Raw genomic sequence first — 23,603 nt, forward strand, 5'->3', positions numbered from 1 at the left:
GTAGATAATTATGTAGTATGTTAGCTAAATTCTGTGGTTACATTTCTCACTGTTAACATGACCAGGAAGTAGATCGTGTTGCTTAATTGAAATTGAGTTTTCAAGTGTTTTTTCTTCTAAAAAAAAAAGGGATACATGTGCAGAACATGCAGGTTTGTTACATACGTACATGTGTGCCATGGTGGTTTGCTGCACCTATTGACCAGTCCTCCAACTTCCCTCCCCTCACTCCCCACACCCCAACAGGCCCTGGTTTGTGTTGTTCCCCTCTCTGTGTCTATGTGTTTTCAACGTTCACCTCCTACTTATGAGTGAGAACACATAGTATTTGGTTTTCTGTTCCTGTGTTAGTTTGCTGAGGATGAGGGCTTCCAGCTTCATCCATGTCCTTGTAAAGGACATGATCTCATTTCTTTTTATGGCTGCAGAGTATTCCATGGTGTATATGTACCACATTTTCTTTATCCATTTGATCATTGATGGGCATTTGGGTTGGTTCCACGTCTTTGCTATTATAAATAGTGCTGCAGTAAACATATGTGTGCATCTATCTTTATAGTAGAATGGTTTGTATTCCTTTGGGTATATACCCAGTAATGGGATTGTTGCGTCAAATGTTATTTCTGGTTCCAGATCCTTGAGGAATCGCTATACTGTCTTCCACAATGGTTGAACTAATTTACATTCCCACCAACAGTGCAAAAGCATTCATACTTCTCCACAGCCTCACCAGCATCTATTGTTCCCTGACTTTTTAATAATCGCCATTCTTACTGGCATGAGATGGTATCTCATTGTGGTTTTGATTTGCATTTCTCTGATGATCATTGATGTTGAGCTTTTTTTCATATGTTTGTTGGCTGCGTAAATGTCTTCTTTTGAGAAGTGTCTGTTCATATTCTTTGCCCACTTTTTGATGGGGTTGTTTTAAAACATTTCTGTGCATGTGGATTAACTTATTTTCTCAGATTCTATACTGCATCTAATACAAATGTATATGATTTTGAGTAAAATGGATTTCTTAAATTTTTATTTCCTTTGTGGTCTTTCATACAGAAGACATAGAGGAACAACTGCCCTATAATATGTGAGGCCTTACTCTTTTTTTTTTAAGACAGAGTTTCGCTCTTATTGCCCAGGCTGGAGAGAAATGGCGCAATCTTGACTCATTGCAACCTCTGCCTCGTGGGTTCAAGCGATTCTCCTGCCTCAGCCTCCTGAGTAGCTGGGATTACAGGCCTGTGCCACCACGCCCAGCTAATTTTGCATTTTTAGTAGAGACGGGGTGTCTCCATATTGGTCAGGCTGCTCTTGAACTCCTGGTCTCAGGTGATCCACCGGCCTTGGCCTCCTAAAGTGCTGGGATTAGAGGTGTGAGCCACTGCGCCCGGCCTAGGCCTTATTCTTTATCTAAGAATATCCAGTGTCTTTATAGATTTATTCAAGGGATTTTGATAATAAATAATCAAAAGCCCTTTGTTTAAGGTGATCATAGCGATAAAGAAGAACAAAGACATTGAATGACAATAGCAGGATGTTGTAAAGCCTGCATAGTAATGTCCCCATTTTAAGATCTTGTTTAAATATTTTTTTGCAAATCTGAGAATCTTTTTTTTTTTTTTAACTACCATGTAATTTGAGTCTTCCCCAACTGAAGAGAGTAGATTGTTTCAGGAGGACGTATAAGAAAAAAACATAACTTTTAAAAGTCAGACAATCCCCTCCAGCCCCCGAATTCTGGAATTCTGACTGCTATTACTTTTGTGACCTAGGTTACTGCATTCTTCGAGCCTCTGTGTAGCAATGCAATAGACAAAAATCTCTATTCATACAGTTTAGTGATACGATTAAATGAGACAACATATATAAAGAGCTGAAAACAGTGCCCAGCTATATAGTAAGCACTCAATAAATACCATTTGGAGTCCTCTCTTTCTGCTGTCCCTCACCCCAACTCTGTTCTTCATGCTCTGTGATCTGTTCTAATTGGGCTTAATCAGAAATTAAAACTGTTGAACTAAACTTGAAACCTTTCTGTGCCTGCCAACTCTGTATTAAGAATACTGTGCATTCTCCGATGTAATAGGTAGGACAAAGAGAGAACCTTGAATTGATCTAGATCTAAACACCCACCAGGTGTATGTGGTCTTTTTCTTCTCAGCAAATTGGTCCCCCAGGGATTTGTAGCACCTGCTCTACTCCCAGCCCCCATTTGAAGTCCAGATGGAGCCTTTAGATTTACTTAAGTCTCTCTTCAACCTGCCTATTTGAGAGCTGAGCTCTAAGTAATGTTTATGTGATGTAGGAAGGCATTATCATATTAATCATTTTGTGTAAGGTGACATACTTCATTGCTTGTTGCTCTTTTGACCATTCATAATGTTCAGATTTTTGCCTTAAGAGTTTCATCTTTTAAAACATTTATTTTCAGGAAAAGATTTAATAGTAATGTAATATACTGTTTATACCTCAAAATATTTTATGATTGTAAATTCTTATTGTTTTAGGTGCAAGGATGGTTTGAAAGGATTTACATTTTCTGCACTTAGGTAGGTAACATTTATTTTTATGTTGAGAGAGAATTTACAAGTTAACTTAAAACATAATACATAATTACAATAAATATTTATTGAATAAACATTTAAACTGAAAATAATTTTAGAATTCACAAAAGTACTTCCAAGCCTGCGGATATATAGCTCATTGAAAGAGTAATTTGTCAGATTTTTCCCTCTAAAAATTAATCAGCTACTTCTTTTGGACCTATTGTGTGCTTTCTATTGCGGGGTGTTTGAAAAGAAATACAAGAACTCACTTCAGGGAGCTTGGAAAGACAGAGCTGCTCATGAACAATTACTGAAAAGTTAAGTATTTAATTGTGTGGTACTAGATTATTTGCTTTAGGGCAAGACTCATGCACAGTCAAACACAAATTTGATTTTAAGTATCACTAGAGTCTTTTCACCGCATAGCCCATCTTTTAGCATAGCAACTGGTACATGGTATATACTATAGAAATGTTGGTTAGCATTAGCATTATATTTTATAGTTCACCAAGAATTTTCTCATAGATTAGAAAATTAAATTTTTGCAACAGTTCTGTGAAAGATAACATGATGAGAAAACTGAGGCTTAGAATATTTGTCTAATTTAACCTCACACAAGTTAACTGTATATACTGACTCCATACCCAGTGTTTGTCTAGTTTATATCATAAATGTTGCCTGTTTTGTAATCCAAAGGATGTATAGTAGATGCTTGGTGAAGATTAGTAGTATGGTTTTTACTGCAAGTATTGGAGGGAAAAATTAGGGAAAGCTTCAGTACTAGCAAAAGTTTTTACGTGATTGTCTCAAGGTTATTTTGAGGATCAAATGAGTTAATATGTGAAAAATATTTCAAACAGTGGCTGGCATGTAGTAAATACTCAAGAAATGTTGACTGTTATTTTTGTTATATTCTCATAGATGATGTACCTTAAACTGTACTTTAAGGATAGCTTTCAATAACTACAAGGAAGAGGAAGTGCACTCTGGGTGGAAGTGAATAATAGTAGCAAGAGAGTGAAAATTGTAAACACAAAGTGTGAGGTAACAGTGAGAAAATGGACTTAATTGGTAGGAAAAGTTTATATTAGGAAATATAAAATATTTTTTGGTATGTAGAGTAGGGCCAGATTATGGAAGACCTGGGGGACAAAAAAAAAGACTAATTTGGATTTGATAAGGTCAGCAGTAGGGAGCTACTAACATTTTTTGAGCAGGGTGGTTTACAGTGTTTCAGAAAGATTGGTCTGGCTGCAGTATTTGGGACATCAAAAAAGAGAGAACCAGCAGGTGGAAAGACAATAAGGACTAAATTTGGGTGACAGTAGGAGGATTAAAGAGAATGAAAATGAAGACTGATATTTTCCTTCTTTTCCCCTCCACCCTGCAATCCCAGCCAAGTATTGGAAACCAAAGTGCCTGAAAGAAGGTGCTGTTAACAGAAAATCACATGGCATGCAAGGAAACTGGTTTGGGAGGGAACAAATGGAGTCCGCTGTATGATTAAGGATATCTTTGGTTGTGAGAACTCTGTGGGAACAACAACTTTCTAAGTCATAATACACCACACTAATTTCCTTACTGTTACTTTTTGGTAAAAGATCATGATATTTATTAGAAAATAAAGTTTTTGTTATTGTTGTTGCATTGGCTAGAAAGCATTTGGTATTAAGTTTAAAGCTGATAACAAAAACAACAGTTAGGTTTTCAAAAGAGAAGGAAAAACTTAGTCTTGTTTTCCTACATCTCCTTAGACTCCCAGAATTCTTACAAAAACTTAAAATGTGTCAGATGGTTTTGTGTCTTTTCTTCAAATCCACTTTTAACAGAGGGCTAGTTTGGACCTATTTGCACTTAATTTTTCGCTGTATTATAGAAAAATATTCTAGAAAAATGTTTGTTAATTCTTGCTAATATTCTTGTTGCTAAAGCAAGAAAACTGTTAAATATTGTGAATTGTCATATGTTTATTTGTGCATCTTCTTCCACTAAGCAAATTCTGTTTCATTTTAATTCTATTTCATAATCAGTCTGCAGTGTGGTGAATTTGGATTCAAGAAATGTGGCTATTTCTTGAATTTATATGGTGAATATGGACTCACTCCATTGCAGATGAATTAATCTCACACTTATAAAGTTGATTCTCAGAAGAATGTTACTAAAAGCCAAATGTATTTTTTATTGTTAAGTTTCATTGTAAAAAAAATAATGTGTGTGCTTCTTGTAGGCTTTCAAAAAAGTGTTATCTGACATGTCTTTCCTGCTACCTCTTTGCAGTCCTGGTGGTTGTGATTTTTATTGTAGACGTATGCTGTAAATTTATGGCATGTCAAAAGTGCAAAATTTAATATTAATTACAAAGGGAAGGGGAAAGGAAAATACTTTTTGTAGCACAATTTAATATGACTTCCTGACAATATTAAACTTTGGTGAGGAAAAGATACACAGAGCTTGACACATTTGAGAATGGTGAGATTTAAATGAATACAATCATAAAATGCCATAAGGAAGTGCTTATCTCATACAGATCATAATTGCTGTATCATGAAAACATACATTGTTCACTCAGAGGAAAACTGTCCTTTATCCACAAAGGACAAATATTTACACAGTACTGCAGTGTAATGTGTCCTAATTAGACAAGGCTAAAAAGCTTTAAAATACTAAACTTTACTTCAGACTGGGCACAGTGGCTAACGCCTATAATCCCAGCACTTTGGGAGGCCAAGGCGGGCAATCACTTGAGATCAGGAGTTAGAGACCAGCCTGACCAACATGGTGAAACCCCGTCTCTATTAAAAATACAAAAATCAGCTATGTGTGGTGGTGGGCACCTGTAATTCCAGATGCTTGGGAGGCTGAGGCAGGAGAATTGCTTGAACCTAGGAGGCGGAGGTTGCAATGAACTTTGATTATGCCACTGCAATACAGCCTGGGTGACAGAGTGAGACTCTGTCTCAAACAAACAAACAAAAACTCAGTTTAGCACCTTTTAAAAAATCACTTGTATTAGTCTGTTCTCACACTGCTATAAAGATACTACTCGAGACTGGTTAATGTATAAACAAAAGAGGTTTAATTGACTCACAGTTCTGTATGACTAGGGAGGCCCCAGGAAACTTACAGTCATGGCAGAAGGCCAAGAGGAAGCAGGCTGCTTCTTCACAAGGCGGCAGGAGAGGAAGAGAGCTAGAGTGAGGGAGTGCCACACTTTAAAACCATCAGCTCTCCTGAGAACTAATTCATTATCACGAGGACAGCATGGGAGGAACTGCCCCCATGATCCAATGACCCCCACCATGTCCCTCCCTCAACAGGTGAGGATCACAACTCAAGATGAGATTTGGGTAAGGACACAGAGCCAAACCATATCAGCACTCCTCAACAAGTATGAGATAATACAGGAGCTACAGAGTTAACATTCACTGATAGATATACTCAGTATACATTTATTCTGCTCCAGGTCTTGTACTAAGTGTTGAGAATACACTGGGGAATAGGCCAGATACAGTCTCTGTCCTCAGAGAGCTTATGGTCTAGTGGGAAAGACAGCACTAATTATAACTGTGTCCAATGTTGCAAAAGAGAAGTGTAGGTTATCTCAGGGATATATTTTAGGCAAACCTAACCTAGCATCTTTCCCCAAGCTGTGGATGGGAGTAAATGGAGAGAAGAAAGCAGGAAATTTGCACAAAATTACTTATAGACTAGAAAAACCGAAATGTAATAATAGAAGTTAAGTGTTCTATAATTCCAAATTATTAATACTTTTATTTTACTGTGGGGGTGGGTGGGAAGGAGCGAGTGGAAGGAGCATTTAAGATGGATTTTAAAATACAAATAAGATTTTTAGAAAAGATGTAGGGAAGAATGATCCAGATAAGAAGAGCAATACAGACACATGGTTTATTTGGATAATGTCAAGTAGTTCATTTAATTGTAATATAATAATAGCTCCTATAGTGAGCACTCACTCTGCACAGGCCTCACAGTATCTTAAATCAGATACTGATTTAAGCTTGAAGTTTGTATTTAATTCAGTAGGCCATAAGCCCGTGAAGTTCCTTGAGGATATGTGTAGTCAGTTCAGATGTGTACTTTGGGAAGCTTCCTCTGGAAATTCTACGTGGGATGATTTGAAAAGTATCTGCGTATGTAGGTAACAGTAGAAGTCAAGAGAATAGTGTCAAGGACACAACCTCGGGAGATAAGCCAGTGTGAGACTCTGAAGGTGTGCTAGCCTTATTCATCATAGTTTAAAACATAGTTAGAAACATATGTAGCTTAGTGATTAAGAAGCCAGACTTTAGGCCAGACAATTCTGGGTTCAAATAATTACTGATAATTTATTGGTTGTGGACCAGATACTTAACCATGCCAACTCTCATGGGAATTGTGACACCTATAGTGTTGTGAGGATTACATGAATGAATTAGTATTTGTAAAAGGCTCAGTTGGCACTGTGTCTGTCATATAAGATATGCTCAGAAAATGCTAGCTATTACTATATTCATTCATTCAATATGTATTACGTATTTACCATGTGCCAGACACTATGCTAGATGCTGGGATATAATAGCAAAGAAGATACACATGGTCTCACAGGCCTCACAGTTGAGTAGCGGATGTAGACTACTAAAATGGCACGTACATTACTGTACTGGCAGTTCATTGGGCTCTCCTAGCACAGAATTATTCTGGCCTGGGACAGGGTCAACTTCTCCAAGGAAGTGACTTCTAATCTGAAATAGTCAGTCCTGGCCAAAATAACAACAGTATTATGAAGGGTGTAAGAGAAACTGTTCTATCTGTTCTGGCATAGCAACCCTTGTTGCTAATAAAGAACAGCAGTACAGATCTTAAACTCTCTATGTACAACCATAAGTGAGAAACAAATTCATTTGAACTGACAGCTACCAAAGATGCACAGCTGCCATCTGGTGACAAACAAACCCCTTGCACACCCCTTATGATTTGATAAGCTAGATGTTTTACCGAGGTTGTCTGAACAGGATGGGTTGCAGTTGTTGGTAGTAACAGCTTTTTCATTATTTCTAAGTATTTATAGTTTCATATTCTGTTTGTCACAGGTCTGAAGTTACTTTTTTTTTTTTTTAAGTGACAGGGTCTTACTGTATTGCCTAGGCTGAAGTACAGTGGCATGATCATAGCCCACTGCAACCTTTAACTCCTGAGCTCAGGCAATCCTCCCATGTCAGCCTCCCACGTAGCTGGGACTACAGGCATACACCACCATGCCTAGCTGATTTTTAATTTTTTTGTTAAGGTGGGGTCTCACTCTGGTGACCAGGATGTTCTTGAACTCCTGGCCACAAGTGATTGTCCTGCCTCAACTCCCATAGTGCCGGGGTTACAACATGAGCCACTATGCCTGACACAAGTTCCAGAATTTTAGTGTATTGTTATTAATCCCGTTCTATCTCTATTTTACTATATTTTCTGAAAGCTTGGAAGGTAGTATTACCTTGGGAAAGCTTAATCTTTATAAGAGCAATGACTCTTACAGGATAGGTGTAAATAGTGATACTGCAAACTCTGAGAAAGGAGATACTTCTTGAGGCATATCCAGTTGTGATAATATTTTCCATTCATTGTCTTTGCAAAAATATAGTCTAGTTTTGATGAAACAGGAATATTATTTTCTAGATATTTTATTTTTCCAAAGAAAAATAAGTAATTAGAATAACATCAACTTTCAGATTTCCTAATGAAATAATATGAAGACTTGGGGAATCTGACTGTTTTCTGATTCCTGTTCTGTAGTGCCCTCTGTTTCCCTGTGCGTATACAGATAACCGAGTGTGCTGCAGCTGTTTATGACTCAAAATGACAGGTATAAATGTCGAGTTTTACTGTAAATGAGAATCTCATTCAATTGTAACTATTAGCCAAATTTAAGAAAAAATACATAATTTTTGTGATTTATTAGTGTTGTGATTTACTAGTATACCCAAGTCTACCTGATTTTTTGAAAAACTGTAAGATGTATGTTTAAAAAGTGGTGTCCCATGTTAAAGGGTGCTTCATTAAGTGTTGTGCTGTATTTTACTTGGTCAGTTTGATTTTAAAATACCTGCATTATCAAACAAATGACTATTAATTTTTTTTGAGTATTCAGATTTTAAAAGTCTATTTTTCTTCATAGGATGATTCGATTTTATGTAAATTGTGAAAATACTATCTCAAATGATAAGATATTTGCCAAAGTGTATTTGTTTATAAACAGTTTCTTTTTTTTTTTTCCTCATTGATTTTTTTTTTTAAGTGGAAAATGCCTCACATTGTGCTCTTTTCTTTAGGTTCATTGTAGGGAAGGAAGAAATTCCCACACACTCTTTTTCACCAGAGGCAGCATATGCAAAAGTGGAACAAAAGAGAGAGCAACACAAGGAAAAACCCAGAAGAATGAATATGATCGGTCTAGTCAGGAAATTTGTGGATTCAATGTGAGCACTTTATCTTGATATTTTAACCTACTTTGTCACTGTTTCATATGATATTTGTACCGTGCCACGATATTTTTGTTTTCTATTCAGGTAATGATGATCATTTTTCATCAGAAACTGCATAGAATTTTATAAAAGGCACACAATGGCAAGTGAATATTATTTATTATTTCTGGCAGGACTGTAGACCATCATATGCCTTTAAAATAGGTTTACATAGAATTGGAATGCTTTCGTATTTCAAACCAGGCAGAATCACAGGAGGCCATGATGGAGAACTTCAGGAAACTGATTAATATGTGTTGATTTAATGTGCCAAGCGTGGAAAGAAGGAAGCAAAATTCCTGAGAGAGATTCAAGAAGATTAAGGAATAATAAGGGACAACCCTTAAGTAAAGGATATTTTGTAAGAGTGAACATTTTTGGGGTTCTCAAACTGAAATGTTTTTATTTGTATATTATAAAAAGAAGTTTTCAGGTTTCATACAGATTTTCGTTTATATTTCTAGTGTAGTGTAGATATTTAAGAAAATAAATTTAATAGTTTGAAATTAGATTATCAACCAATAAATAAAATCTTGGTAGTGATATTTTAGAGAGGGTGGAATGAGTAGGCAATAAAGAAAGTTAGGGGATCAATTATAGCAAGGGCTCCTAACCCCTGGGCCATGGGCCAGTATTGGTCCGAGGCCTTTTAGGAACCCGGCCACACAGCAGGAGGTGAGCAGCAGGCCAGCGAGCATTACCGTTTGAACTCTGCCTCCTGTCACATCAGCAGTGGCATTAGATTCTCATAGGAGCACAAACCCCATTGTGAACTGCGCGTGTGAGGGATCTAAGTTGAGTGCTGCTTATGAGCATCTAATGCCTGATGATGTGGAGTGGAACAGTTTCATCCTAAACCATCCCCCTCTCCCACCACCCAGTCAGTGGAAAAATTGTCTTCCATGAAACCAGTCCCTGGTGCCAAAAAAGTTGGGGACCATTGAGTTATAGGAAGCTGAGGTCTTTTCATAAATTAGAAAACCTATGTTTCACTCTTATTTTCCCTCTACCAGCATTGTAACTTTGGATGAGAGATTTAACCATTGTGCATTTCCAAATTCTTATATGTTAACTGGGATTAATAATCTCTATTAAGAATTGCTGTGAGCATTAAATGAGATAACGTCTATGAACTTGCCTGACATAAAATATGAGCACAGGGAGGGTACTCAGATTTTTATTGAATTTAAAGGTTTTGTCTTCATCTTAACATACAATACATCTAGAAGATAACAGGAATAATTATGGTAGTTGAATTTATTAAACAAGTTCAAAAATAGTTATGGGTTACCTCAGTGGAAAAAAGGGAGAAAGGATCCTATTAATGGAAATAATTTCAATGGGAATCAGAGGGGAATGCAGAGAATGAATTATATGGGTAAATGATGCCTAGGGCGTCAGAATTGATCAGGTCATGACAGAACGTATCAGAGTAGCCTCAGTGGGTCTACTGGTGTGAAAGCAGATGCAGAATAATACAGAAGCAAAGCAAATAATACAGGAGACAGGCAGTCCAGGTTCTGGGAAGCCATTTATGAGTGACTAAGAAAGACTAATTGACAGTACAGTTGATACCAGGATTTAACTTCACTAGCAAAGAAAGGTTAGGCCAGGCATGGTGGCTCACACCTATAAAACTAACACTTTGGGAGACTGAGGTAGGAGAATCACTTGAGGCCAGGAGTTTGAGACCAGCCTAGACAACATAGCAAGACCCTGTCTCTCAAAAAAATTTAAAAATTAGGTAGGCATGGTGGCATGTGCCTGTAGTCCTGGCTACTCAGGAGGCTGAGGTGGGAGGATTGCTTGAGCCTAGGAGTTTAAGGCTGCAGTGATCTATGATCATTATGATCATGCTACTATACTCCAGCTTGGGTGACAGAGTGAGACCCCCATCTCTTAAAAAAAAACACCAAAACCCCAAAAAACAAAGGAAGCTTAACAATTTCAGTATAGTTCTGGTAGCAATGGCTGAGAAGTGTCTTTGAAGGGGACACTTAAAAGTGTGAAGAGTGATGGCTTGCATGAGGCAGCCTTTCTCTTATTCACTGCTTTTCAGGCCTCCAGCTTTAATCACTCAGCAGCTTCACATGGCCAGATATGCCTTAGCATTCTAAAGATATAAGGGCTATGGCCAGTGTGAACTGAACTGTTGCTGTCACCGTTGACTAGGAAAGGCTGTATACTCCAGCTGTAGTGCAGAATTGGATTTCTGTAAAGGTCTTGCTAATCAATTTGCGAATGGGATTGGAGAGGTGCAGAGCCAGAACATTGCTCTACAAGTTATTGTTATAAACAGGAAAACATTCATATGGTTCAACCATGAAAATAATTAATTAGCTACAGTCTGAAAGAAGTTATAAAGACCGCTTGTTTTGCAACATGAACCCTCAAAGAGAGAGGGAGAGTTAGAACCATGTTAGATATTCTACTTTTTTATGCCTAGGGTTAATAAATAGTCTTGGATTCAACATGTTAAATAATTAAAATGAGTGCATCATGAACAGTAGTCCTCCCAGCAGAAATATTTATTAAACACTAGAGGGTTAAGTGGTTTACAGTTAAATCACAAATTAACTACTTTTGAATTACCACATGATCTCTATTTCTATATTTATTTCAACTGAATTTTGAATCCTAATACTATATCATGTTTCTTTTCCAGATGTTTTCTCTCAAATCTAATTAAGTATAAATTCCTGTAACCTGAGCACATTCTCATTATGACTTTTGCTCAAGTACTGACTTCATGGATGATTTATTACCATTATACTCTACAATAAGCAATTTAAAGTTTCCAAAAGACTTGGCAGAGTATATACATAATATATACGTATTTTTTCATATTTAATCACAAATACCTAACAGGGTGGTTTCTCTAGTCCATATTCAAGTATTTTGACTGCAGTCAGATAGTTTATACAATGTGTCAAAAGGTAAGCAGCAAGTAGAAAAAGCAAAAATATCTGTTGTTCTTGCTTCTGTATGTCCTAAAACACCAAAAGTGACACACATTTAGAAGTAGTGAGTGGCACGGTGGCTCATACCTGTAATCCCAGAACTTTGGGAGGCCAAGGCGGGCGGATCACCTGAGGTCAGGAGTTCGAGACCAGCCTAACCAACATGGTGAAACCCCATCTCTACTAAAAATATAAAAATTAGCCGGGCGTGGTGGCGGGTGCCTGTAATCCCAGCTACTTGGGAGGCTGAGGCAGGAGAATGTCATGAACCTGGGAGGCAGAGGTTACAGTGAGCTGAGATTGCACCATTGCACTCCAACCTAGGGGACAAGAACGAGACTTTGTCCCCCCCCCAAAAAAAGAAGTGAGTGATGTTTTCTTCTCTTTTTCCTTTGTTTTTCTTGGTTAGAAAGCTTTAAACAGATCCACAAACATATACAAACACATGGATATACACACTTTAATTATAATTAGTTTAATTTTTTTGGGTTCACTTTCAGATGCAAACATGGACCAAGGCATAGATGTTGCAAACATTATGAAGATAATTGCATCTCTTATTGCATTAAAGTAAGTATATGAAAGTATGTACTTTATTAACAATAGGGAATGGGTATAGAAATAACTTATTTAGAAATAATTTAAAAGTAAATGGAAAAGTTGACATTAATAACTGCTATCATTCTTTGAATCTGACTTCAAGAGATGAGAAATTTATGACAATAGGTGACAGTTTAGCTTTCAGTATTCACTTACCAGATCCTTAAATAATTTAAAAATTAGCTTATTTAAAAATGGGCTTACTTAAAACTTACAACATAGAAGATAAGATGGGATAACAACAAGGAAACATAAAGTCATTAAAATTTGTACTTTGTAATGTATCCTCATTAGAACTACATCCTAGAACAAAACTCCCAGACTGTGCTGTGTGCTAGCTGGATCAGCACTCACACACATACACTGTATGCACTGTGCCCAGTCTGGTACAATGGCATTTAATTTTGGACTTGTAAAACTATTACTTTTTTTTTAAGCCATTGAGGTAACTGGAGCATGTCCACAGTTGCTCTACATTAAGAGAGCTAACTATGCCTGGCATAATTTCCTGACTCCCTAGTGGACTTGTGTACTAGCGTGTCTCTCCCTCCTCCCCTGCCGTTGTATTGTCCCTCCTCCCTTCCCCCATCACCACCACTTCTGGGAAGAAAGTTACTTTCTTTGCAGTCAGCATGGCACAGGTGACACCACCTGCTGCAAGTTCTTTAGTTTTTTTTTTTTTTTTTTTTTTTTTTTTTAAAGACGGAGTCTCGCTCAGCCACCCAGGCTGGAGTGCAGTGGTGCGATCTTGGCTCACTGCAACCACCGTCTCCTGGGTTCAAGCAATTTTCCCACCTCAGCCTCCCAAGTAGCTGGGATGATTACAGGCACCCATCATCATGCCTGGCTGATTTTTGTGTTTTAGTAGAGGCGGGGTTTCACCATTTTAGCCAGGCTGGTCTTGAACTCCTGACTTTAGGTGATCTGCCTGCCTTGACCTCACAACACTAGGAATACAGGTGTGAGCCACCGCGCCCAGCCAAGTTCCTTAGTTTTGAATGGTGCTCTAACAGTTCCAATGCTGTAGAAAGTTTATGTTCTTCTTGCAATTTTAGTCTCTACTCAGTTGATGATGAGAAGAGCAGAGTTGTGCAGCACCCCAAAAGACAGCCCCTTTATGGTTACTCTAGAAAGGAGGAACTGTCCCACATTAGTGCTCATGAAGGTAAACATCTGTGACCCAGTGTTGACGGTACCATTTGCCCAGCCCACACTTAGCTTCACAATTCCCCAGAATGACCAAGGATAGAACAGTAGGGTTTTGTTTAGTTTTGTTCCTCGGTTGTGCAATACTTTCTGACACTCTTTCCAAATTTGATTTCCTGCCTCAGTTTAAAGTGGCCAAAAAAAAAAAAAGTAACATTGCTGGCAGTCCAAGTCAGCTGGTACCTGGATTTATTATTCCTTCCAACTGAACATGATTGTAGTTCAAAGGAAAGCATTAGATGGGGATCTAAGAGAAGTATTTGGATTAAATCAGAGGTATTTGAGAAATTTGGAGTGGGGGAGGTAATATTAAAAAAAATTGTATGAGAAAGTTAGTGAGAATTTCCAAGCAATAAAAAACTAGTGATTCTTTCAAATGTGTACTAGTACTGTAAACTTGGCAATTTATGTATAAATTGGAATACTGTATTATATCCATGAATGTAAAACTATTTGGAGACCTGTGGGTAAGGAATTTAAGCCATAAACATGGTAGCGAAATTTTTTGACAATGAACCTCATTATTTCAACTTAATTACACCATATGTTAAATCACATCCCTGAGTAAATCCTCATATTAATTACATTGTCCTCAACATTCTGTACTCCATTCACACTAACGTTTTCTTGGTTCCTTACACCTACCAGCCTCTTAATTGGCTTTATATTTTCTGTCTGAGCTGTCTGAAACGTTTTTCTCATGCTAACTTCTTCTCTTTTGGTTCTATTTAAATGTCACATCATTTACATGTCTGCCCTTAACATTTAATCTAATATAGATTGCCCTGTTAATGTCTATCCTAGTGTCTTGATTACTTCCTTCATAACATTTATTATAATCTTTTGTATTTGTTTACTTAGTTATTTTCTTTTCCACTAATGAACATGAAAGCTCCACGAAGGCAAGAACTCTGTGTCCTCCTCGTCACTGTTATCCCCAGCATCTAGTGTAATGTTTGGCACATAACAGGCATTCAGCAAATATTTTCTAAGTACATTAATGGGTGGATGAATAGTTCTCTTGAAAATAGTATGAAAAAGATTGTAATGTAATTATAATCCCTAAATCCTTAGATTATCATTATAAGGTATCAGTGGCAAGATAGAAGTGTGACCATTTCATTCATTTAACAAATACTAGGCAATTTCAGTTAAGCAGATGCTTGAGAATTCACAGTAATTGATTGGACAATTTGATTTTATGTTTTAATAAGGTATTAGGTAGTTTCAGGTAAATTAACCAGTGTTTCCTCATAGTAATTAATTCTTTTTCTAAAAAAGAAAGCTGTAGTCCAGAAAATACAAACCTGACTTTTGGGCATACACTGCTAAGAGTGTAAATATTTTTCCATTCCAGTCGGAGTTAGAGAGGAGGAGGATGGGACACTGGTATTAACAATGTATTGGTTGAACTGTATAGAAAATACTATTCTGTTTGTTAATGATTTGTGCTAATTGAAATTTTTCAGTTTAATATTAATTACTTATAGTCTCTCAGACATCTAAAATTCATCTTCATAAATACGGAAATGAAATTGACCAATAATAGTCATCCTCTCCAGATCTCTTTTGCATTACGGACAGTTGAAGGAAATATAGAGAAATGTTAACAGTAAATTTGTAGTAGGTTTGCTTTTTCAAGTTTAATTTGATATACCTAAAGCTACTCCTCCCTAGGGATGTTTTAGCCCGACATAGTGGAGCACAGGAATGAAAACCTAGATATAATTATGCACTCCCTGCCCCCTGGAAGTTCTTCTTACCTGACCATTTTAAAAATTAGCACCAGAGGTCTGAACAAATAATGAAAATATTTTTCTATGAAAATAATCCCTACTCGTGCTAATCATTAAGAGCAGTTTTCTGTTAACATTTTTCAAGAGCATTTGGTTTTATTAAGTAGTTTTTGGAATTTTAGTGCTTTTGTATGTAAAACTCATTTGTGGTTTAGGAATTTAAAATCCTGATTATTGTCAACAAAATGTCAAGAAATGGAATTCTGGTACATAGGCAAGCTTGGCCAGTGCTTGTGAGACTTTTTAAGTCTTTGTAAATCAGAGAAACAAAACTCATTCCAAGACTTCACTCTTATTTTTAAGGTAATTGTTTTAAAATTATTGTTTGAGGTTTTAAGGCTTTATTTTGAAAGTTGCTGTGCTATAAACTTAGATTAAATTTGTTTTGTCTTGTTTCTATTTTGAGATGGTAAAATTCATATTCTATGAAAAACTTCAAAATTTGTTTGTAAATCAGATTTTCCTCCAAATTTCCTCTAGGGTTTCATCAGAATGTTTAGCGTGGGGTACTTGATCCAGTGCTGCCTCCGAATCCCCTCTGCATTTAGGCATCTATTTACAAAGCCATCTCGGCTACTTTCTCTCTTCTACAATAAAGAAAACTTCCAGCTTGGAGCTTTTCTTGGCTCTTTTGTTAGTATATACAAGGTAAGTAAGGCTTTTAGAAGAGGAAAGAAAAATGGGAAATAAATATCATTGCTATTGTTAGAATGAGAGATGGCCTTAGTTCACTTATTTTTTAATGCTTCTTTCTGGAATATTCATAGATACCTTGAACATAACCAGATCTATACAATGTATTGGGAAGTGAGGGTGCAGAAATTTCTTCTTTTAAAATATTATTTAATATACTTGAATGTGTAGACATGTTTGCATTTAGGTATGGTATTAAACATTGTCAGACTCATTTTCTTTTTCAGTACATAGACACTCAGAAAATATGAATTTTTTGGATATTTCCAACATCAAAAATGATATTAATATGCCTGGTTTATTTGTTTTTTTAATCATATTTACTGCCTGGTTATTAGTTTAAATGTATTTCAGATCTTTCTAGCTGAAATAAACACTTGATAGAATCGGTGAGGATTTTCTATTGTAACTTATATAAGCAATGACTTATGTTCCTTCTTCCACCCACTCCCAATTGCTACTACACTGTCTCAAATAACCAGAGTTCACAGTCTTCCACCCCATTCTGTATGTTCCTATAAAAGTGCCCGCACATATATAAGCCTACACCTAAACATATATGTAGAGATCATTCTTAACCTAGTACTCTGCAACTTTAAGTGATGGCCTTTTGCATAATGGAGTCACTAGTATGTAAATCATATTTTATAAAACACTTAAAAGATTCTTAATCTGAATATAGTCTCTAAATGGTAAAGTGTGTTAATTAATGTTGACTAACACATGGACATAAAGATAACAACAGAAGTCACTGGGGGCTTCTAGAGGAGGGAGGGAGGGAGGGAGCAGGGCAAGAGTTGGAAAACTAGTGCCTGGGTATCAGGATCAATCATACCCCAAACCTCAGCACCACACTTTATACCCCATAACAAATCTGCACGTGTATCCCCCGAGTCTAAAAAAAAAAAAGTTGCAATTAAAAAAAAAAAAAGAGATTAGAACATGTACACACACAGAGGAATGACCACACGAGGACACAGGGAGAAGGTGGCCATCTGCTAGCCATGAAGAGAGGCCTCAGGAGGAGCGAACCTTGAGCATACCTTGATCTTTGAACTCCCAGCCTGTATGACTGTGAAAAAAATTGATTTGTTGTTTTTTTTTAATCTACAATCACAAATTGCTCACTTTTGCCGTAATTTTACTCTATAAAAGATGTGTGGCCAGGCGCGGTGGCTCACGCCTGTAATCTCAGCACTTTGGGAGGCCGAGGTGGGCGGATCATGAGGTCAGGAGATCGAGACCATCCTGGCTAACACGGTGAAACCCCGTCTGTAATAAAAATACAAAAAAAATTAGCTGGGTGTGGTGGTGGGCACCTGTAGTCCCAGCTGCTGGGGAGGCTGAGGCAGGAGAATGGCATGAACCCGGGAGGTGGAGCTTGCAGTGAGCCGAGATCGTGCGACTGCACTCCAGCCTGGGTGACAGAGCGAGACTCCATCTCAAAAAAAAAAAAAAAAAAAAAAAAAAAAGATACATCTTTTGAGCATAGGGATTGTGGCTCATTTTGCAGGAACATGCAGCAGGCATTCCAATATGTCTGACTAATGAATTAAGGACATTAAAGGAGTGTGCATTTTCGTAGATGGGATTTGTCTACCTTCCCTCTGTCTACAAAAAATATATATATATATTTCATTCATATTTTATTTCTTTGAATAAGCGTTAATGTATATTTTAATAGATATATTGAAAGAAGGATATATATTCTGTGGGTATATATGTGTGTATATATATACATGCACATATACACACTTTTTGTTAAACTCAAATAAAATTAATGATGGGAAAACTGAATTCTAGAATTATTTAGGGTAACATGGTCAGTGTCATTTTCTGTAAAAATTTACACATACAAGATAGGTATGGATAAAATATTTTGAAAAGGAAAGGAGGAATAATAAACTATAGATAATGGATCACTTGTTATGAAATATTACTAATGTTAAAAACATTTTCAATATGGTTTGACTAGGAAGTATTACTAATGTATTTGAATATACAAGAGTTAAGGACAGATTATTGGTAATTGCATGTTTATATTCACATTTAAAAAAATTTCTCACGTTACAGCATTTGTATTTATTCTTAATGTAAACTCTTAACTATTTACATGTGGATTATCTCCAACATTTTTAGCCCCAGGTTGGTTATTCCCTACCATCTAGCATATCTCAGAGTGTGTTTTGTTTTGCTTTTTTATTTTTCTTTTTATTTATTTATTTTTTTTTTTGGGTTTTGTCCCCTTTTTTCTTTTTTTTTTTTTTTTTAAATTTATTTATTATTATTATACTTTAAGTTGTAGGGTACATGTGCATAGCGTGCAGGTTTGTTACATATGTATACTTGTGCCTTGTTGGTGTGCTGCACCCATCAACTCGTCATTTACATCAGGTATAACTCCCAATGCAATCCCTCCCCCTCCCCCCTCCCCCCTCCCCATGATAGGCCCCGGTGTGTGATGTTCCCCTTCCTGAGTCCAAGTGATCTCATTGTTCAGTTTATTTTTCATTTTTGTTACTATTTATTTACTTAGGTAATACAAACAAATGGTATTAAACTAACAAAAATACAACTGGGTCAGAAAATTTCAGAAAATATTCATGTGGTGTGTTCAAAAACTGTATGTGATTTTTCAAAAACAAATTGCCCATGCTATAGTATCTTTGTAAGAATGTTAAGAGAAGGGCAGGCAAATAAACCTTGTTTTTTCTGTTTCTTGGTGAACTGACCCTTTTTAAAAAATTTGGTAAGGTTCTTCTTTATCGCTGGTAATATTCATTGTTTTATAGTCTACATTTAATATTAATATAACTACTTCAACTTTTTAAAATTATCGTTTGATGTAATAATGTTTCCATTCTTTCACTTTAATTTTTCCGTCTTCATTTGAAAAACTGGTTTCTTTTAGGCTGCAGAGAGTTGGCCCTTTCTTATAGAATCTGATCATCTCTGTCTTCTAATTGGCATGTTTGTACTGTTTACATATAATAAATTATATAGTTTATGATGTGATTGCGTTTAAACCTACTTTCATGTTGTTTTGTGTTTGTTCCTTTTTTTTCTTCTTTTTTTTTTTCTTTTTCGGCCTTCTGGATTGATTGTGTATTTTACTATGGCTCCGTTCTATCTTCATGATTGCCTTATTATTTGTGCTTGCTTTCATTTAGTGGCTGCCATAACATTTTATAATACACATTTTTAATGTATCAGCCAATCTTTACGTAATGTTATACTACTTCACATACAGTGTCAGACCTTACAACAGTGTACTTTGAATTTCTCCTTCGCATCCTTTGTTATAGAATTTAACATTTATCATTTATTTTTATATGTGTTATACACTCCACAATGCGTTGTTACTATTTCTGTTTTAGATCAGGGGTCAGCACACTTTTTCTGTGAAGAGCCAGATCATGACTATTTTAGGCTTTGTGACCATATGGTCTCTGTCATAACTACCCACCTCTGCTGTTACAGTGTGAAAGCAGCTATAGACAATATATAAATGAATGAGTGTGGCTGTTTCAGTAAAACTTTATGACACTGTAATTAGAACTTTGTATAATTTTCACATCGTAAAATGTCATTCTTTTGATTTATTTTTCATTTATTTAGGACTGTAAAAATGATTATTAGCTCCTGAGCCATATAAAAACAAGTGGCAGGCCGGATTTGGCTAGTGAGCCATAGTTTGCTGACTCCTATTTTAGATAGTTAATTAACTTTTCGTGCAAGTAAATATAAGAAAAATATGTCTTCTAAATTTACCTTCACTTTTCTATTTCCAGAACTCTGCATTTTTTTTCATAGTTCTAAATTTTTGTCTCGTGTCATATTCCTTCTATCTTTAACATTTGTGTGAGCTCAGATCTGCTGGTGATGGATTTTCTCAGCTTTTATTTGTCTGGAAAAAATATTTGTTTCATCTTCAGTTTTGAGAAATATTTTCTCTGGGTATAGAATTGTGGCCTGACAGACTTGTTTAACCAGCATTTTATTCTTGTTAAAATGGGAATGATGCTTTTCTCAGCATTCGATAGCTAGGCAAAAGTGGAATTTATGGATTTATTTTGAAAAATCAGTGCAATAAAAATATTATGTGTAATTTCTTAATAGAGTCTATCCAGAGTAATAACTTTATAAAATATTATTTTTCATAATTTTTCCCATCACATATTCAGTTTGATTTAGATAAGATCACTAATTGAACTGCAAGGTAATCTGATGAATTGATTCATTATAGTTGTTTTTGTTTTATGCTTTTGTTTCTAGAAATGAAATAACTGTAGTCATTGTATTTTCTCCTTAACTAGGGTACTAGTTGCTTCCTGCGCTGGATCAGAAACTTAGATGATGAACTACATGCTATTATAGCTGGTAAAGCAATAATGAAAAATGAAGTTATTATTGTATTAATCAGTAGTAGGAATGAATTAGAAATACCATCCAATTCATCCAATTTCTATGGATATTCCTTTCTCTATTGTAATAGAATCCCAGTTGAGGCACTTGTCCAAATACTTTGTGATGTTTAACATATTAAGGCACTGTTGCCATCTGATGTTTTGAGTTGACAGTGTAATGACTTGGGTATCTGTCCTGCTATAGGCCATAAATCCTAGTGAATGTGTCACAAAAGAACGTAAAGCCTTATAGTTACCATATAAGTGATTAATGGAAGTTCAAGTAGATTTCATTGAAAATTCTATTTTTACCATGAGAAAATGGCATATATTTTCATAATAACTTTTTAAAGGACCTTAATCATTTTATTAAAAAATCTAAATATTATTTTCTATAAGTGTAATATATTATTAAATTAAATAGATAATTTATCAGGTATTTATTAGGAATAATCTTAGTTATTAGTATTCGACAACTCCTCTCTTCCCCTGGCCTTGGTTTTCCATTTATAGAATGAATGAAAGCAGTGCTGTGGAGAGAAGTATTGATAGCACTAAAAATTATTTGAACTATTTAATATTAGAAGAATATGTGAATAAATATTTCCACTTAAAATCAAAATGATACCAAAAGGCTTTGAAAAATTATTTTTTTAAATTGTATTTGGCAAGACCACTCCTCTTTAAAGTTAAAATAGAAATGTAAAGCTTCTTGTTATACATAAATCAGAACTGTTTATTTCTAACTCTGAATATCAATTTTTAAATAAAAAAATATGCAATAATAACTCACCCCATTTTAATGTCATCTGGTGTATTACTGTCCTTGATTGTGTTGTAACAGAGGTAGTGCTGATTTGTGTAACTGAATTTACATTTCTGATGACATAATGCTAAATAAACACTTTGCGATCTTATCAGTTATTTCTTATTTCTTGTTTCAGGATTTTTGGCAGGTATATCAATGATGTTTTATAAAAGCACAACAATTTCCATGTACTTAGCATCCAAATTGGTAGAGGTAAGCAAAATTTTTATGCATGAAAAGTTCCAAAGAATATAAAGCTTTTAGCTGCTGACTGTTTTAACAGCAAATATATATTCCAATGGCAAAAGTAAATTTTAATCCTCTAAAAGTATTTGCAAAGTTGATTCCCCTGTGTTTTTCTGTGTATGTGTGTGTTATTTTCAAATATACATTAATTATAGAAAGAGTAGTGTAATTAACCTTCATGCACCCATCATGCAGCTTCCACAGTTACCAGCATTTGCCCAGTCTCCTTTCATCTACACTCCTCAACCCCACAGGTACTGAATTGTTTTAAAGCAAATCCCAGACATTATATCATTTCATCCTTAAAAAAATCTCATAGTAAAGACTCCTTAAAGAATAAAGGCTAAAGGCTTCTTCAAAACAAACAAATCAACAATACCTCAGTATCATTATCATATATTAAAACCCTCCCAGTAATTCCATAGTAATATAATATATCCAATTAGAGTTTATGTCTTCACTGATTATCTTATAAATATCTTTTTACAATCATTTTATTTTAATCAAGTTCCAAACAAAGTTTCTTTTAGTTTATAATAGTTACCCCCCTACTACTGCTGCTACAGCTTTTCTTCCTCCTTCTCCTCCTTCCTTGACATTTATTTGTTGAAGATGTAGGTCATTAGTTCAGGGAATTTCCCAAATTCTGAATTTTGCTGATTGCATCCTCACTGTTGTTAACATGTTTATTTAACTCATGAATTTTAAAAATTGTTAGATCTTGAGGCCTAAGCAAATTCAGGTTTAAATTTTTATAGGCGGTAACAGACATACTTCACATTTACTGTGTATGTGAACTTTCAATTGCATGACGAGGCACAAAAATGTCTGGTTGTCTCTCTTATTGTAATGCTAAGATTGATCAGTGGGCTTAGGTGTTGATAGAGCCAACATAAGGTTCCCCAGTAGCCTTTTAGCTAGTGGTTTTACCACCTGTTAATAATCACTGGGATTTATTATTTCATTAAGGGTTGTAAAATGATGAAAAATACTATTATTGTTTGTTCATTCTGTGTTTATTAGCTGAAATTGTCCTAAAAGCATTTTTCATTTTCAACTGTTTGGTTACTCTGAAATATGTTGTTCTGGGAAGTCAAAATAAAATGCTTGATTACTTCATTTTTAATTATCAGTGTTTAGAATGAGTTAGTACGTTAGCATCCTGCAAAGTTGACCGATGAGTCTTTATTTTTAAAGTATCATTATGAAGATTTGGAGTTTAACATATATGATTTATTTTAACCCATTGCAATCATTATGCTCAAATTGTTCCCATATTTGGCCATGAGAGCTTCCTTAAGTTGACTCCTGTTTGTTGTAACATAACACCATTATCTTTGATAGCTTTCTTGCTGTAAGACAATATATTCCAGGCTCATCTGGGACATTTTCTGCCTCAGACATAGAATCAGTCTTCTCTGTAATGGCTCCTAGTTTGTTTTAGTGGGAAATGGTATTTAAAGATAAGTCCGGGTACTAGAGGTTATTTGCTCCCAGGCTAGTTACTGATTCTTGGCTTTCGCAGTGAACGGAGCTAGAGAATCTCCCTCCCCTTTCTTCTTAGAGACAGAAAATACATTTGGAGCATATTGATATTTCTAAATCAAAGTTAAGAGTATAGATTTTATTTAACTTGTTTAATTACTTGCTTTACCCAAATATGTGCTGTGTGTGTGTGTGTGTGTGTGTGTGTGTGTGTGTGTGTGAGAGAGAGAGAGAGAGAGAGATAGAGATGGAGAGATTGAGAGAATATATACATCATGAAATCGGGAGGACAGGCAGGAGCCAGATCATGTAGGATTTTAAAAGCTGGGGTAAATAATTTATTTT

The 23,603-nt window shown here is 35.6% G+C and overlaps 2 protein-coding genes across 10 annotated transcripts in view; one reads left to right on the forward strand and one right to left on the reverse strand.

The window, feature by feature from the left end:
• ME3 (malic enzyme 3) overlaps positions 1–23,603 on the reverse strand; it is a 1,085,505-nt gene that overhangs the window by 813,028 nt on the left and 248,874 nt on the right. The gene's annotated exons all lie outside the window — the stretch shown is intronic.
• TMEM135 (transmembrane protein 135) overlaps positions 1–23,603 on the forward strand; it is a 356,382-nt gene that overhangs the window by 325,312 nt on the left and 7,467 nt on the right. For all 9 annotated transcript variants that reach the window (XM_050755863.1, XM_050755860.1, XM_050755855.1 and 6 more), the window contains 6 exons: positions 2,508–2,549; positions 8,867–9,013; positions 12,519–12,588; positions 16,101–16,268; positions 20,630–20,693; positions 21,664–21,740. In XM_050755863.1, the coding sequence (XP_050611820.1) occupies positions 2,508–2,549; positions 8,867–9,013; positions 12,519–12,588; positions 16,101–16,268; positions 20,630–20,693; positions 21,664–21,740 (568 nt within the window). The remainder of the gene's footprint in view (positions 1–2,507; positions 2,550–8,866; positions 9,014–12,518; positions 12,589–16,100; positions 16,269–20,629; positions 20,694–21,663; positions 21,741–23,603) is intronic.

Source organism: Macaca thibetana, chromosome 14, assembly GCF_024542745.1.
Source record: "Macaca thibetana thibetana isolate TM-01 chromosome 14, ASM2454274v1, whole genome shotgun sequence".
Classification (NCBI taxonomy): Eukaryota; Metazoa; Chordata; class Mammalia; order Primates; family Cercopithecidae; genus Macaca; species Macaca thibetana.